Genomic DNA, 17,765 nt, shown 5'->3' with positions numbered 1-17,765 from the left:
AGAAATTTTACACTTGTTGAATTAAATCTACACAAGAAACTTCAATCCTTTTAAAAAAAATATATATAAGGTAACTTTAATAACCTATAGAAATGTGCCATAAATTTAGGACATTAAGGTCACTGACCACTGTTTTTAACCATATACTTATTAACTTTAAAGCTATGGTTCAGTTATTTATAATTCTTTCAATACATGAAGGTTTAATTCTTATTGTTACCTATGCTTCATGTGAACAAAAGGTGAAGGGATCTAAATCATATCAGAATTTGACATTTTTCAAAATTCCAAGATGGCTGTTGCAGAGCCCATACAGACAGCCCAGATTCCAGTAGGATGTCAGCTGTGTGAGAGAGGAGATAAAATTCAGTGGAAATGTTTGGACTGTTCATTGTTGTTGTGTACTAAATGTAAAGACAAGGTCCATCTAAAGTTTAAAAATGCCAAGGACCATAAAATTATTGACATTAAGAAAGTAGGTCAGCCAGAAACAGAGACTTTTAGCTTTGACTTTCAAGATAATAAATGTGAGGAACACATAGGACAGGCTTGTTGCTTGTATTGTAAGACTTGTGAACAATTTATCTGTCTGAAATGCCTCACTCAAGTACATATAGGCCATGATGTGATTGAACAGGAAGAATACAAAGCTGAAATGAAATGTGATTTAGACATTCAGATGGAGGGTGAAAATCAACTGAGAACATTATCCCATTCAAAAGCTGTCCCACGAAAATTACTGGAATTTCCTCACAGAGCTGGATCAGAAAACTGTGACAAGATAGAACAACAGAAAAATACCATAAAACCCTCCATGCAATGTACTACAGACATGGAACATGCAATGTCTACTATAGCAAATCCGAATAATTTGTTGTGGATTAAACAGGGTTATGAAACGGTGAAACATGTGACACTTTTAGGGGAGGTCATTTCAGAATTTACCGTCCATACACGTAATATGACAGTTACCTCATCAAAAAGATAGTTCTCTATAGTTTCAGCTCAAGGTCTAAGAATAACTGACCTAAACAAACATAGAACAAACAACAGATTTTAAACATAATGAAGCACCATTTTTAACATCATCAGAAATAAAGAAAACTTGTAGTTGGAGCCAAGTGACCAGGACCATCTATTCTATTGAAAGGTGTACATTGAAAGTGATATTTAAAATAGATACATTCTCAATGGATATGTACATAAAAATCCAAACAAAGCATTGATTATATTTCCCTTGGAATATACCATTTATCACGCTTGCCCACATGCCAAGTCTTGTACTATCAGAGCATGTTAAAATTGCTACAACAGACCAAAAGAATCTATACAAAATTTTCCTTTAAGATTAGCTTGGAGCTTGTGACTGCAATTCTTTTCTATCAAGGAGACCTATATCAGTAAAAGTCAAATTTGTGGGGTAGGCATGGTATAGTTCTGAAATAATCAGAAATATTTATCCTAATACATCAATTTAACTTTTGTAACAAGGACTGTGTCTCACTGTTCTATTTTTGAAAAATATTTTAATTTACTTACATGGATATTTATTCAGACTATAAATTATGGATGACAAATTATTGTTCAAATGTTGTGATTTAGTGAAATATATAATATTCAATAAAACATCATTTAGGAGGATGTTAACACTAATATGTCTGTTTCAAACAAGAAAGAAGCCCTAACTTGTTACTCACGAGTAATTATAGGAGTGCAATACATGGTGTGAAAGAAAGTTTTAAATCACTTATTTTTTTTCTCAGTTTATCATTTTAGAACAGTACATGGACATTCATATTTATATTCACACACAAGTATGAACAAGAATTTGGAAGGTATTGCTTATCTTCACTGGGCTTCTAAAATGTCGTATATGACTTTATTGGCTAAAAATACTCTTTGACACCAATGGTCTGGGCGGGAGAAAATCTTTGGTATTACAAAATAGCATACAGTTAGACCAATCAAAATGTGTGAAATAAGACATATTACAAAATTGCAAATGTCAGTTGTTTGTAAAGTTTGCTTCCAAAATGTTGTATGAAAACTTGAAAATAGTTGTAGAATGGCTTTGGGAAAAAAGTAATTGTACATTTCTTTATTTCTGTGAAAATAATTTAAGTTCTTGGATAATCCAGAAATGTCAAAGTTTTTATTTTATTGCTATTTACAAAAATGTTCAAGTTCACATACAACATTTTGGAAGCATGAATTTTGCCAAAATTTTCAAAGCCTGTTTGTGAGATATTTTTTTCTTGAAAAATTTGTAATTTACAACATTTTAGAAGCCCAGCGACGATATACAATATTACATGTCCCCTACTGGAAAGGACATTAGATGAGTTTACACTTATAAAAAACTGTCATTCAATTTAGAAGGTGAATTTTAAATTCATCTTGGGAAAATTCTATTCAGAGTTACTTGAGAATTTTCATTTTATCAATTATTTATTTAGAAAATTGAAATATACGAGTTACTTTCAATAACTACCAGTCTAACCCAATCCCCTGGGAATCACATTTTTTCAAGGAAAACTGTTTATTTTCCAGCAATTTTCTACATCCTAAGGCCAACACTAGAAGAGATTAAATTTCTTACCATTTGACTATACATCAAATATTGATAGTACACTGTTTATAACAAAGTTTCCATTGGAACATTGACAACTGATTCAATAATCAAATGGGGAAAACTTGTATTTTCAAGCTGTTGTCGTTTGTTTATGTGTTACATATTTGATTTTTGTTCATTTTTTTTTTATATAAATAAGGCCGTTAGTTTTCTTGTTTGAATTGTTTTATAGGGGCCTTTTATAGCTGACTATGCGGTATGGGCTTTGCTAATTGTTGAAGGCCATACAGTAACCTATAGTTGTTAATGTCTGTGTCATTTTGGTCTTTTGTGGATAGTTGTCTCATTGGTAATCATACCACATCTTCTTTTTTATAAAACTTGTATTTTCAAGCTGTTGTCTTGTCCCAGACCTAAAAGTACTGGAACTATAAAATTATCTGTAGCTTCTTATGACAAAACACCAATGATTCAGGTTTTACAGCAAACAATATTAGGACTATCAGTGATATTTAGAAGTATCAAACACCTTTCTTATTCATAAATAACACACAATATATATGCATCATGCTATATGAGAATTTGCATTTACAAAAAGTATTTCTAAATAGTTGAGTCATTAAACACTTCCATCATCAGCCACCTTAAATTTAAGTTCTCTAGGATATAATAGTGCCAAGTCCTCACTTAAAGATGTACTTAGGTGAGGGTTTGTGAAATTAAAAAAATCAAGAATTTAAAATTGATACTATAACTCAGAAGAGCATTACTTAAGGAAAAAAATTAAGCTAAAAATATTGAGAGGTCATGGATCTCCTTTCGAGATAAAACAATTTTTAAAATATGGCGGGGAAATGGCTGACTCAGACTTTTTCCTTATTTTTGCATTAGTATTATTTTGGACTCAAATCAAGTGAAAGAAAATAAAGAATCTGCTTAAATATTGGCAAATGACCCTTTATGAGCTATTTTAAAAGTCTTATATGAAAAAAATAAATGGGTGTTATGGGGCCAAATATTTTACATTGTATTGTATGGAGAAAAAAAAACCAAGGAGTTCGAACATTTGACACAAATTCCAAACCTCACCTAAGTACATCCTTAAGGTGGTATCCAACACTTTCATTAAAATTAATTTGGCTCGTTTAATTTTCATAAAATTTTGACAAAGTATTTAGTTTGAAAATTGAAAAAAATATAAAAAATTTGAACAAACCATTTTATCAGAAAAACTACACTGGTTATATAGCAGTTTGACGAACAATAATTTTGATCATTAAGAAGCTTGATATTGCCTTAACAACACAAATTAATTAAAACGTTGAGCTGAATTTTGGCTCATTTCACCAAAACAAGGTCTTAATAGTGGGTGGGTCTACAGGTCAAGTTTAAAGCATGGATCACAAGTGATTGTGAAAGTGAACAATGACCCTTACAAATTCTGTGCTTAAATTTGTGAAATGAATAAAAGATAGACTTACTTATTCTGTGACTGTATGACTTGGTGATAGTAGATGCCTGTATCTATTAGTTTCTCAGAGTCAGTAGACATTACTGGAGCTTCTTGTGTAGATGCAGTCAGACGTCCTCCCCTGAAACATAAATTGAGTATACTTATTCGTGAGGTTGTTGACCAATGGACAACAAGGCATCATTTATCAATGCAGCTAAAAATGGAAATGACTGGCACATATTTGTTGCTTGAGCCTTAATTATTTAGAGTCTTAATTTTCAAATAAAATAAAGTTATAACAATTATATATTGTTACATTTTATAGTTCCCAAACATTTACAAATCTCTACTTACCATTTGAGTGCCATCTTCATAATCTCATCCTTTGTCTGCAATGCTGAACTTTCCAGACTGAAAAACAAAGAGAATTTTCATAAAACCAGTTGTTCAATAAAGTTAGCTCTATGACATATATCATCACAGGGAAAGTGTAAATTGGATCATATTGTGTGTAATGAGGTTTGGCATTGTATGCAAACATTAGTTCAAACATATTTATTTATAGTGGATTGTGAAACAAGTTTTGCAACTTACATTAATCCCTTTCCACTTTGCAGGTGCGAGTGCTGCCTTGTAGCGGCATTAGCCTGCTCTTTTTTGTAATCTACAAGGGTGTCTTTTACTAAAAGAGATATGGCTCTCTCTTAACACGGGTCACCCATTTATCGTCCCTTCAGACGGACTATCATCGTTTCCACAAGGCCATACTCGCAAATGGTGTCAAGGGAGAGCCGAAAATTTAGTCCCTGAAATTTTCATCCTGAACCGGGAATCGAACCAGGAACCTTTGTGTTAGTAGTCCCATGTACTAACCACTACACCACGGCTCAGAAATTATTAAATCAAAACATGAACATTGTATAAAATAATTTACCATAGAATTATCAATTACCATATTCAGAAGCTTTAGGTATAACCAATTTAATGTGAATGTTGACCATAACTAGAGGTTCTTAAGAGCCTTTGTCGCTCACCTTGTCTATGTGCATATTAAACAAAGACACAGATGGATTCATGACAAAATTGTGTTTTGGTGATGGTGATGTGTTTGTAGATCTTACTTAACTAAACATTCTTGCTTCTTACAGTTATCTCAATTTATAATGAACTTGGCCCATTAGTAAAAGAGGAAAATATTTTGTTAAAATTTACAAAAATTTACAAAATTTACAAAAATTGACTTAAAAGGGCAATTACTCCTTAAGGGGTCAACTGACCTTTTTGGTCATGTTGACTTATTTGTGGATCTTACTTTGCTGAACATTATTGCAGTTTACAGTTTATCTCTATCTATAATAATATTCAAGATAATAACAAAAAACAGCAAAATTTCCTTCAAAATTTCCAATTCAGGGGCAGCAACCCAACAAACAGTTGTCGGATACATCTGAAAATTTCAGGGCAGATAGATCTTGACTTGCAAAACAATTTATCTCCATGTCTGAATTGCTCTTGATGCTTTGGTTTCAGAGTTAGAAGCCAAAATCTACATTTTACCCCTATGTTCTATTTTTAGCCATGGCAGCCATCTTGGTTGGTTGGTTGGCTGGGTAACTGTACACATTTTTTAAACTAGATACCTCAATGATGATTAAGACCAAGTATGGTTAAATTTGGAACAGTAGTTTTAGAGGAGAAGATTTTTGTAAAAGATTAGAAAAAATTACGAAAAATTGGTAAAAATGACTATAAATGGCAATAACTCCTTAAGGGGTCAACTGACAATTTTAGTCATGTTAACTTATTTGTAGATCTTACTTTGCTGAACATTATTGCTGTTTACAGTTTAACTCTATCTATAATAAAATTCAAGATAATAGCCAAAAAACTGTATAATTTCCTAAAAATTGCCAATTCAGGTGCAGCAACCCAACAACCGGTTGTCTGATTTGTCTGAAAATTTAAGGGCAGATAGATTTTTACCTGATAAACAATTTTGCCCTGTCAGATTTGCTCTAAATGCTTTGGTTTCAGAGTTATAAGCCAAATTCTACATTTTACCCCTATGTTCTATTTTAAGCCATGATGGCCATCTTGGTTGGTTGGCCGGGTCACTTCACACATTTTTAAAACTAGATACCCTAATGATGATTGTGGCCAAGTTTGGTTTAATTTAGCCCAGTAGTTTCAGAGGAGAAGATTTTTGTAACGACGACGCCAACGCCAGATGCAAAGTGAAGAGAAAAGCTCACTTGGCCCTTCGGGCCAGGTGAGCTAAAAACTAGTTAAAACTCTGTTTAATTCGATGGGAGATATGAACTGTGACACTGATCAGAATAGTAAAAAGAAAAGGCCCAACTTTAAAAATTGAGCGACAGATACAACATTATGAATAAGACAGATAGTAGAATTTTGTAACACTTACTTTTCTATGAGTGCTTTATAACACTCTGAAGTATTTTTATCATTCATATCATATATAGCTCTGAGTACATCTAATGGAACTTTACAATCACCATGGAAAAACTGAAATATACAAATGATAGCTGAGCTAATACAGATATCAGAACCATATTATAAAAATTGACTATATGCTAAGTGATAAAATGATATTGATTTGGTTCAAAACACTTTACAAATCAAAGTGATGGAAATCACTCATGGAAAAATTAGGAGAGTAGTTTGAATAATTTCATATTATAGAATGGTGGGGGGGGGGGGGGGGGGATGAACATTAATAAAGAACTATTGCTGAAAATTGCATTAACAGCAGGTCTTTAGAAGGAAACGTGCTTTTCAAGTATGAGGATAAAATGAGCTCAAACTAAATAATATGGGTCTCTTAATTCACACAATTTTATTTAAACTGCAGTTAATATCTTATCCAAATAATGTTGCCTGTTCTGAACATGTTTCAAAAAAACATAAAATTGCATATCAAAAATTCTTCTAGTAAATGTTACCAACTACCTTTGAAAGACATAAAATCTAAACCAGCTAAGAACTTTAAAGTGTCAACAAAAATAATCTAAATATTTTTTCGGGGCATTTTGTAAGTTGAAACAGAGGTTATATGACATTGAAGATTAAAAGTTGTACAGTGCCTTTTGATCAATATTTTTAAGTATTTTTCAACACAGGGCATTGAAAATGTACTTTTTCAACGTAAACAAATTAAAAACTTATTTTTATTGAAATGTGAATTCTTTCTTGATTGCAAAAATATATATTCACTTCTAATAAAAATTCAAATGACTAAAATAGACATAATGATTGATGGGGAATAAACTAATAAACAATGGTTTGTTAAAATTAAAAGTTTTACAATTTTAAAACTGTTTCAAGCCAATTCCTGATAAAAAAAAAAGTGAACTAATCTAAATTTTTGATTATATACAGATGGTTATTGGAAATTTATTAAGCAAATTATAGGCCTTACTTGAATACCTTTTATATATTCATATTTATATTCATATTTCATTTTTTTAAAGATCTTGTTAATCCATTAATCATTTATCTTTCAGATATAATTTACAGAATCACTTAATGTAATGTAGATCAAAAGTTATAGGCAATAAATAAATCTATCATCTTTATATATATCAAACATCTAATATATACATTTGTGTATTCAATTATGAGGTCAAATATTTGTATATTAAGATCTATTGTATATTGCAGGGTCTGTATAATTATGTAAGACTGAGGTTGATAAGTTAAATGTGGTCAATTGTTAATAAAAGGGCTACCTTGTCTCTTATTGTTTAGTGATAATGACAGTTGTCAATCATACTAGTATTGTATCAATACCCAATTACCTAATCAAAATGTTTTTAAAAAAAAGCTTGCACATCAACACACATTAATTAATCACGAGTTGGTTGACCGTTATGGAATAACCGTTTCACAAATGATATTGGATATGTTCCTTACGTCGTAACTACAATCCCCTTCCCTTTCATGAATGTGACCTACCGAATTAGACTATTTACCAGATTTGTTATCACATAAGCAAAACGACGGGTGCCACATGTGGAGCAGGATCTGCTTACCCTTCCGGAGCACCTGAGATCACCCCTAGTTTTTTTATGGGGTTCGTGTTGTTTATTCTTTAGTTTTCTATGTTGTGTCATGTGTGCTGTTGTTTGTTTGTCTTTTTCATTTTTTTGCCATGGTGTTGTCAGTTTGTTTTAGATTTATGAGTTTGACTGTCCCTTTGGTATCTTTCGTCCCTCTTTTAATGACATACATTCTTAAATGAACTGCTCCAATAATATACCCATTTTTTCAGTTTAGATGTGTATTATGTGCACATACATGAGAACAATAGGGAACTATATTTCAGTGTGAATACATTTACTAACAGTAGCTAACCTGTCGTGTTGTATGGGAGGCCGGTGCCTTAGTAAAGATTTAGAACAAGTTCTAATCTTTCCAAAAAGGGTATTTATCTGTGAAAATTTTAGAAAGCAAGAACTGATATACTAGGTGCAAGTGGCATGCAGATTTTGTATCTGTTATGCCAAGTCAAAATTTTGCCGGTTTTGGCATTCATAATACCTTCATATATAATAGACTGAAGTTTATGTCTGTGTCATTTTGTTCTCTTGTGGACAGTTGTCTTATTGGCAATCATAACACATCTTCTTTTTTATATGAGTAACTAAATTGTTTAAGATATTTAATTTAAGAAATTTAAAGAAGCTGAAAAGCTACTTTGGATACAACACTTTCCCCGTTCACCCTGTAGATTTTAAATTAGGCAAAATAACTTGATGAATGCATGTTGATCTCTACTTGTCTTTGGTTTTTTTTTCTGTCTTTGGGTCGCTGTGTCCTGTTTATTCAATATTTGAACAACAAAACAACAATTTTTTTTTACACAGCATGTTACTGTAAAGTCAGATATTATTGTGTGCATTTATTATTGCGATTTTGACTTTTAAGACTAAAATGCGATGTTATTTTTAGCGATGTTAAAGTCATAAGAAACCTCAAATTAAAAAAAATAATGCATATGGGTTTTTTTATAACTCAATGGATAGTTTTCATTATAAAACTTATGTACATATACTTTTTTCTAAAGAAAATTCTTTAATTTGTTCATATTTAGAAGAAGTTTACTTTATTTTAACATATTTTCTGTATTAAAAGTGACCTCAGTGTGACCCATCTCGTAAAAATCCGGTGATCGCAATACACATGGATGTCCTTAAAATAAACTATTATCTGATTGAACATGTTAAACACGTGCTCAATATCCACGTTGTGACAATCGTTAAGCTTCGGCTTCAAAACACGAACTTTAATTACCTGCCATATTTTCACAACAACACTGACCGATTGAAAAAAAAATGGACTATTATACAAAATTTATGCAAAAAAAATGATAAAATCGTGCGCAGAAGACTAAGTTTATGATGTTTGTCTGCATTGGTTCAAGAATTGGAATAACATTATTTTTCACCGGTCACTCGTTTCATTTGACTTTAAGATAAATCCTATTTAATGCATTATGACATATAAAAAATTTCAAAATGAGATTTTAAATCATTGCGATTATAACTACATGTATGTCACATTTTTTGCAATAATAAAAACCTAACAATAATTTCTGAATTTACATTTACCGTAACTACTATTAATACTTATTGAACTCTAACCTTAAACATTCCCTTTGTATCATCGTCTGCGTCAGGGAATATAGTATTGACATCATCATTCTCTGTGTCATCTGCTACATTCTCATCATCATCAGATGACGAAGGAGAAGATGATATTGAAGATGAAGATGTAGACAGCAGACTTTCTTTGTCATCTCCTGATTTTTTATCCTTGGATTTCATAGTTTTTAATGAGACAATAGAAGGTGGTTCTGGGAATGAAGGGTGTCTTCCTTTCTTTGTACTTGAGTTCACACCATCTGTATACAACATCAGGGACAGAACCTGAAATTAAGGAGATATATTTTAAGTGTTCACGCCATCTGTATACAACATCAGGGACAGAACCTGAAATTAAGGGGATATATTTTAAATGTAACAAAACATATATGATTATATACTGGCTTTACTAGCTCTCCAAAATTAATATCCATTCATTTGATGTGTTTGAGCTTTTGATTTTGTCCTTTCGTTTGATGTGTTTGAGCTTTTGAATTGTCAATTGATTAAGGACTTTCGGTTTTGAATTTTCCTCAGAGTTCAGTATTTTTGTGATTTACTTTTTATTAGATAAAAATAAATTTCAAAACTAATCACATATTTTTCCGCTGAAATTGTATGAAATCACACAAATTTAATCCTAGGAACTAAAAAATTTCTCCCCAACATGAAAGTTGACATTTTGTCCTTAAAATATGAATTGGTAGCATTTCTTTAGTAGTTTCTTCAAATTAAGGTGGTACCCAACACTTTCACTAAAATTAATTTGGCTCGATTAATTTTCATAAAATTTGAACAATGTATTTACTTTGATCCTCTAACAAAAACATAAAAATTTCAAAAATTTTGAACCAACCGTTTTGTCAGAAAAATTACACTGGTTACATAGCAGTTTGACAAGCACCAATTTTGATCATTGAGAAGCTTAACATTCCCTTTACAACACAATGTAGACATAGTGCAACACCATACAAGCAGAGATCTAGTCAAAATCAATCCAACTAAATCTGAAGCTGTTCTATACAATGCAAAAGGCTCAAACATATCAACATTGCAATTTGAAGACAATGACATCAATATAACCAATGAAACCAAACATCTAGGTATCAAAAGAAACGAGCAAAACCGTGCAAATATCTCAGAAAGAATAAGAACCGGAAGGGCAACAATATACAGCCTTCTTGGAGCTGGGTTACATGTCAGAAGGGGATTCTCACCAATGGTCGCATACAAGCTATGGAGAACATATGCAGTACCAAGAAGCATATACGGACTTGAGGTGATGAACCTACTTGCAAAAGAAAAGGATATGCTAGAACTGGCAGAGAGAAAAATCCTCCGACAAATTCAAGGACTTCCAAATAATACAGCAAATATGGCTGTATATACCCTGGTAGGAGCAGAACCTATTGCCATCACATTAGACAAAAATGTACTTACCCTCTTCATGAATATTGTTCGAAATTCAGGAACCATAGAATGTGAAATTCTGCGCCGACAAATAGCATTTTCAGACCTAAGAGGAAAAGACTTTATCAACAGAGTAGAAAAAACTCTATCAAAATACAATTTGAAATCTAGCAGCTACTACATAGAAAATCCACTGAATAAAATCGAATGGAAAAGACTAGTAGGAATAAAGATCAAGGAATACTGGAAAAATGAATGCCATAATGAAAAAATGGAAAAAACATCACTTAAATACATAGAGATACAGAACAATCCATTAAATGAAGCTCACAATATATGGAAAAGTGTAAAAAACAATAGTAAAGATGTAAAGGCAGGAGAAATAAAAGCAAGAATAAGTACTCAAACGTACATATTCCAAGCCAAAAGAGCTAAGTTCGATCCGAAAGTTAACCCGATGTGTACAATCTGTGAACAGGGAAATGAAGATCTAGAACATTTTATTCTACACTGCAAAGAATTAGAGCAAATAAGATCTAAATACTGCTCAAAAATTGAACTGACAATGGATGAAATTGATACCTCAACATACAAGAAGATCATACAACAAGGGAATTTACTGCAGCTCATAATGGACTGTACTAGCAAAGACATAAACTGTTACTCAACTGTGTATGAAAGCATTGAAACTCTGGCTAGAAATATGTGTTATGAGATGCACTTGCTGCGCACAAAAAGGATAAAAAACTTGATCACAAGTACAGTATAAGCAAACTTTTTAAAATAAAACAGTTCATTACTAATAGTATATCATCTTACTATTTTATGACTTATAAGTACATGTATTTAAAATAAATCTTCTCTTTTTAAAATTGTAAGATATCAGTTATAATTTAAAGAATAATGACAAGATCCCCATATAGTAAAATAAACTGTGAAGAAAATTTATGTATATATATTAGCTCAAAATTTTTCCAAACCCCTACCATTTTACATAAGTCTTATAAAATATAATTTTCATTATAGTTCCTGATGTATTTATAGCACTCTTAACTAATAATTATAAGTAATTTTAATTTGAGACCATTTTAATTCTTATTTGTAAATATATGCAGTTGTCTCTTAAAATTTTCTTACAACCCAGCACATATGAATTATTATATATCTTTTAAAACTTTATGATGACAATCCATTGAATTAATTATGATATTTATCATTTAGTGATTATTATAACCAAATTCAGTCATCTGTATATAATTATTTGTTTCCTTATGTTTTAAGGTGTACATAGTTGCTAAAACTATACCCTTTGGGTAGTGCTCCACAATTAATGGAGGAATATACAAGAAACTGAACTGAACTGAATTAAAACGTTTAGCTGACTTTACAGAGTTATCTCCCTGTACTGTTAGGTACCACCTTAATCTAAAATATTTTTGTAAGGAAATGAACAAACATTTGTTATAAATTGAGGTAAATGCATGAGGAGTCCACATAATAAAAAAATATTTGGAAAATTTAAATTCCAGGATGTGCATTTACTATAAAAATTTTGATACTATAATTTACCTCCAAATCTTTAATAAGCCACTGCTGACTGAAATCTGTTCCTTTACTTGATAAATACACCAGACACTGAATAAAACTGGCTTCAAAAAGTTCTGTAGCATAATAAGTCTGTCCTAACTTTTTTAAGTTGTTGCTAAGGACTTTAAGGCTTAGAGATAACACCCACACTGCCTCCACAGAAATATCTTCATCAGTCTTGATCTTAGCTGTAATACTTTTTACAGTTTGTATAAAAACACTAAAGTGATCTGTATCCCATACTTCTGTTACCATACTGAGGCAATCAATAAATTTATCATTTATCTGAAGGTAAATTAAAAAAGTTGAATTCTATTTGATTAAAACATATATTCTTGGACAGTTCAACATTTATTAAAAGACAACTAAATAAAGAGTCCAAGTATGCTGGAAAATCTTCTGAAACATAATTTTTTCAAAGCAAAATCTTATAACTGATCAAACCTAAATCATGTGTTCACCAGAAAAAGTTGCAACCTGCATTATAAAGTACATCTACCATAGTGGACCATGAAAATCTGAATTACTTCATGTAGAATTCATTAGTTTTCTGAGGACTTTATCAATATCTAATAAATTTCATTCATTTTTAAAGTATACTTATTTTGCAGTTTTTAAAATTTGACACAAAATTCTTGTATTTACAGCTTGACAGACTTGTCTGTCCTTCATCTATTTGAGTTTTACAGATATAAGGGTCAGCTGTTCACCAGCCAATCATCTTCTGTCATTACTTTCTTTCCCCTTTGAAATAAAATTTTAGCTCATTTATGACAGGGGAATTTTAGCGCCTATATTCTGAAATACTGCAGTGTTAGTAATAACAAACTTGAAAGGAGGAAAAGTTATCTGAATATGATAAGGGAGATACAAATGTAGGTTTAACTTACTGTATGTCTTTTCCTTGTTTTGATGTCGATGACTAGAGTTTGGTATTTATCAGGGAAATGTTTTAGGACCACACCCGTTTGCTCTGTTCCTATATGACTAAAGTGGACCAATGTTCCTATTGTAAGTACCTAAAAAATAACAAAAACAGATCAATGTTTTAGCACATCAATTTATCAGTGCTTGTATGTATAAAAAGTAAAATCACAAAAATACTGAACTCTGAGGAAAATTAAAAACAGAAAGTCCATAATCAAATGGCAAAATCAAAAGCTCAATTCATATCAAAGATAAATGATAAAGAAAAACAAGAATGTGTCCAAAGTACACAAATGCCCCATCCCAACTATCATTTTTTTATGTTCAATGGACCGTGAAAATGTGGAACAATCTCTAATTTGGCATTAAAATTAGAAAGATCATATCATAGGAAACATGTGTACTAAGTTTCAAGTTGATTGGACTTCAACTTCATCAAAAACTACCTCGACCAAAAACTTAAACCTGAAGCGGGCAGACGGACAGAATAACGAATGGACGAACAAACAAACGGACACACAGACCAGAAAACATAATGCCCATAAATGGGGCATAAAAATCAAATAAATCTATGGTATTGTCATGGGAATTAGGTTTACAGAGAATTCTAATATTTTTTGACTTTCAAAAGAGACAATACAAGAAAAATATTAGAATAAGAATTTGTAAGCACATCAATATACCTCAGGGAAGCCAGCCATTACAAACAGTGCAAATATAGACTGTAGATCTGGTTTGTCTGTCATAGATAACACACAGTGTGTGAGGTGTTGATGGATCACCATCTTCCACTCACTAGATATGTATAAACTCTGTAATATCCTGGCCACAGAACACGCCCATTCTAATCCCCATCTGTAATAAAAAATTGAAATATTGATGCAAAAATGGCAAAATATAGACCCTGTGTAAACAGCAAAGATTTCAATGTAAAAGAAGCTTTAGAGGTGAAGAAAAAAAGACACTAAAAAACAGTGTATCAAGAAGAAAAACTATTTTGGTTAATTCAAAGTTATCCGGCTTTTTAAGTTTTAGTTATTTCATACAATTCAATATAATTATCAAATTATGATCATGGTAGAGTACAATAATAACTTCATTCTCCATTTAAAACAGTCCTAGATATCCTTTAATAAAAGTTTAGTACATATTGGGTTAGTGTTTTCAATAGTATGTTTTTATATTGTAATTTGTAGTGCCAATATTTATACTAAAAGGCATCAGAAATGACAACTGAAATTCCACAAAGTTAGCACATCTTCACTTTTCATGTCACATTTAAGATGACCTTGGAGTCTTTGACTTGACCAGTCATTTAATTGTATCAACTTATAGTAATAAAAAACATATATCTGACTTACTTTTCTAAACAGTTTGCTCCAAAGGAGAAGAGATATTTGATTGACTTTTGACCTTCAACTTCACTGGTCCAATCCTTAGTAATGACTGCCTCATCTGCTACCTAGTGTAAATAGTCAACTATATTTTCAAGATCATGTCAGAGTATATAAATGCATCAAAAAATTAGAATAATAGTTCCTAAACAGTATAACCTCCCTTAGATTGTCATAGATCTGCATATTTCAAACTGTTTAAAAATAGATAAATATCTGTTAACCAAAATGCTTCATTTATGTTATTTTTTTTGAACATTGAATTGATTGATAATTTTATGATAAACACATGTTTTATGCAAAATTGTATATTTTACAACAAAAATCAAATTTACAGGCATGCAGATTTTTTACTTGAAATGAGTTTTTTTTCCATGTACTATCTTATGCTTAAGAAGGCATTATCCAAAAAGAAAATATCCACAAAGCCAGAAAATAAATACCTTAGGTGATGATTTCTTCAACAATGGACCTAACAATCCCATAGCTAGATGTTGTGTGTTGACTTCATGGCCACTCTCTCCCCTGTTATAAATCATAAATATTATAATATGAAAGTCTTCTCTCAACAATTGTTTGATAAAAATGAAGACATAGATATGTAAAAGACTTAAAACTTTGTTAAATTTTACAACATTGACTGTTAAGTGCATTACCAGAAATAAGTAAATTTCAATAGAATATAGTCGTTCTATAAAAAAATATTATTTGAAAATACAGAGAATTTTAACACAGGGTTAGTGGTTTTCAGGTATGTTGTTGAAATTCAAATCATAGTTAATAAATTGTAAATCAATTAAACTTCCCTTGCTCCTAAACAGTTAATATTTTATACTCACTTAGCTATTTTGAAGAGTAACTGTATAAACTCAACTGTTGAGAAATTAAACGTCACTCCTGGTAGTGTACTCTGGAATAATATAAAATGAAGGATTCAGATCACGATGATAGTATATATTCAATGTAATTAACAAAGTAAAACAAACATTTGTTGAAGACCAATTAGTGGATCGGGGAAAAGTTTATTTTCATCAATGTATTGGTACATTTTTACACATGAAGCAATATCTTTGAATTATATACCATTATATATATTTTTAAAACAACTTTATCTTTTTTCAAAATTTATGTTAAGACTTTTGAAACATTTATTATGATAATTAAATTCAAACAAATGTGAATACACACCTTTGAATCTGCTGGTATCATAGCTCCAAGTAATCCCATAACCCTCTCCTGGGAGTGAATTGCAAAAGCTTCTTCTTGTCTTTGTTCTAGTGACCTCCCTTCTTGTAAGATATCTTTACTTCCATCTAAAACAATAAACAAGTCATGTAAAGTTAAAACTACTATAACAAAACCAATACTTTCATATTGCAAAATGTCATTCCTTATTAAATTGTTACATAAAGCTCACTCAAAACTTAAAGCTAGAAATTAGTCATTCTATGTATATACCTCGTGCATAACTCTGATTCCTTGTTTCGGCTTTGACTGTACTTTTGGTCCTTTTGGGATATATAAGCTCTTAAAAGTTTGTATAAGGTTTTTAATTTTATTTCTAACTTGAGCAATCACCTAGGAGACAAAAATTGTCATAAAGAACTGTATGAAGAACATGAGATAAATTTCAAGGCAGTGAGTGCTCTTGCTAAAATATGCTTTCTAAAAGAGGAGAAAATATAAGGTCTTTGGAGGGGTCTTCTCTTAGGCTTTCAAAATATGAAATTAAAAAGAAAAAGGCAACGATGGATTCATTGAATACAACAAAAATGAAAGTTTTCAGCAAAAATCATCCTAATGCATCACGTCAAAAATATAATTGATGTAGCAAAGGAAATTTTAAATTGAATTTAGTTGTTACCTTCAGCATCATCTGGTACTTGTTGTAGACAGTGAGTGACAGCATCTATACACTGACTCTGTAACTGGGCTGCTAACTTGATATAATCTGGGTCAGGATACTGATTATTATTATGAATTATATCACCTGTAGCTAAAGCTTGTACTGTAAACAGCAGCCATACATGTTGGTGTATGTAGGCTTGTATCATAGAGTCAGAACTTTGGGATGTCTTTACTGAAACAGGAAGAATATTATGATCAGAAAAGAATTAAACATTAATTGAACTTACAGGCTCCTGACTTTGGACAGGTACATACATACATACCCTCCACTAACCTGGGACAGTGGCCATGTGTAACAGTACAACATAAGAACGAACTATCAAAATCAGTTGGAAAAGGCTTAACTCATGGATAGATACAAATACTACACAGAATGGACGTGACTTGGTACTTGGTACTTGTATATCCCAACAACAAAAAGCCATTAATTACAGATCTGAGAGAACTCACAGTTAATTACTGACAGCTATAGTTCAAAGCCACTAACTACATTGTACTAAAAAAACAACATGCATCTGTTAACGGGATTTAGACAATGTAGCGTAATAAGAAAAGGAAAATAATAGGCAAACTTAACTGTAAAGTATTTCAAATGAACACACAACCACAATCATGATGAATATCAAATCATTTAATTATACAATGTGGAAGCCTTTATACATGTATACATGTATTGCATTTTCAAAATCCTTGACTCAAAAATAAATATATTAACAAAGATACAGTGTGATTCCCAATAAAATCCAACTGTATCATAAGTGATATCACTTATGTTCTCCACTGATTTTAGCAGGGATAATGTTGCTAAATCTTTGGATTTCTGTTGAGTGTTGTGTTGACTGATGTTTATC

The 17,765-nt window shown here is 31.3% G+C and overlaps 1 protein-coding gene across 1 annotated transcript in view; it reads right to left on the bottom strand.

Annotated features, from left to right (window-relative positions):
- The window catches only part of LOC139489310 (zinc finger ZZ-type and EF-hand domain-containing protein 1-like), a 118,287-nt gene that overhangs the window by 46,653 nt on the left and 53,869 nt on the right, over positions 1-17,765 (bottom strand). The window contains exons 55-66 of the mRNA XM_071275593.1: positions 16,871-17,086; positions 16,195-16,319; positions 15,846-15,916; positions 15,450-15,531; positions 14,974-15,074; positions 14,296-14,467; positions 13,576-13,704; positions 12,668-12,970; positions 9,689-9,973; positions 6,451-6,551; positions 4,380-4,436; positions 4,054-4,164 (exon numbers count right to left, since the gene is read on the bottom strand). Coding sequence (XP_071131694.1) covers positions 4,054-4,164; positions 4,380-4,436; positions 6,451-6,551; positions 9,689-9,973; positions 12,668-12,970; positions 13,576-13,704; positions 14,296-14,467; positions 14,974-15,074; positions 15,450-15,531; positions 15,846-15,916; positions 16,195-16,319; positions 16,871-17,086 — 1,753 coding nt within the window. The remainder of the gene's footprint in view (positions 1-4,053; positions 4,165-4,379; positions 4,437-6,450; positions 6,552-9,688; positions 9,974-12,667; positions 12,971-13,575; positions 13,705-14,295; positions 14,468-14,973; positions 15,075-15,449; positions 15,532-15,845; positions 15,917-16,194; positions 16,320-16,870; positions 17,087-17,765) is intronic.

This window comes from Mytilus edulis, chromosome 9, assembly GCF_963676685.1.
Source record: "Mytilus edulis chromosome 9, xbMytEdul2.2, whole genome shotgun sequence".
NCBI classification, from domain to species: domain Eukaryota; kingdom Metazoa; phylum Mollusca; class Bivalvia; order Mytilida; family Mytilidae; genus Mytilus; species Mytilus edulis.
Note: the sequence above shows the minus strand (reverse complement) of the source record. Positions and strands in the feature narration are given on the sequence as shown.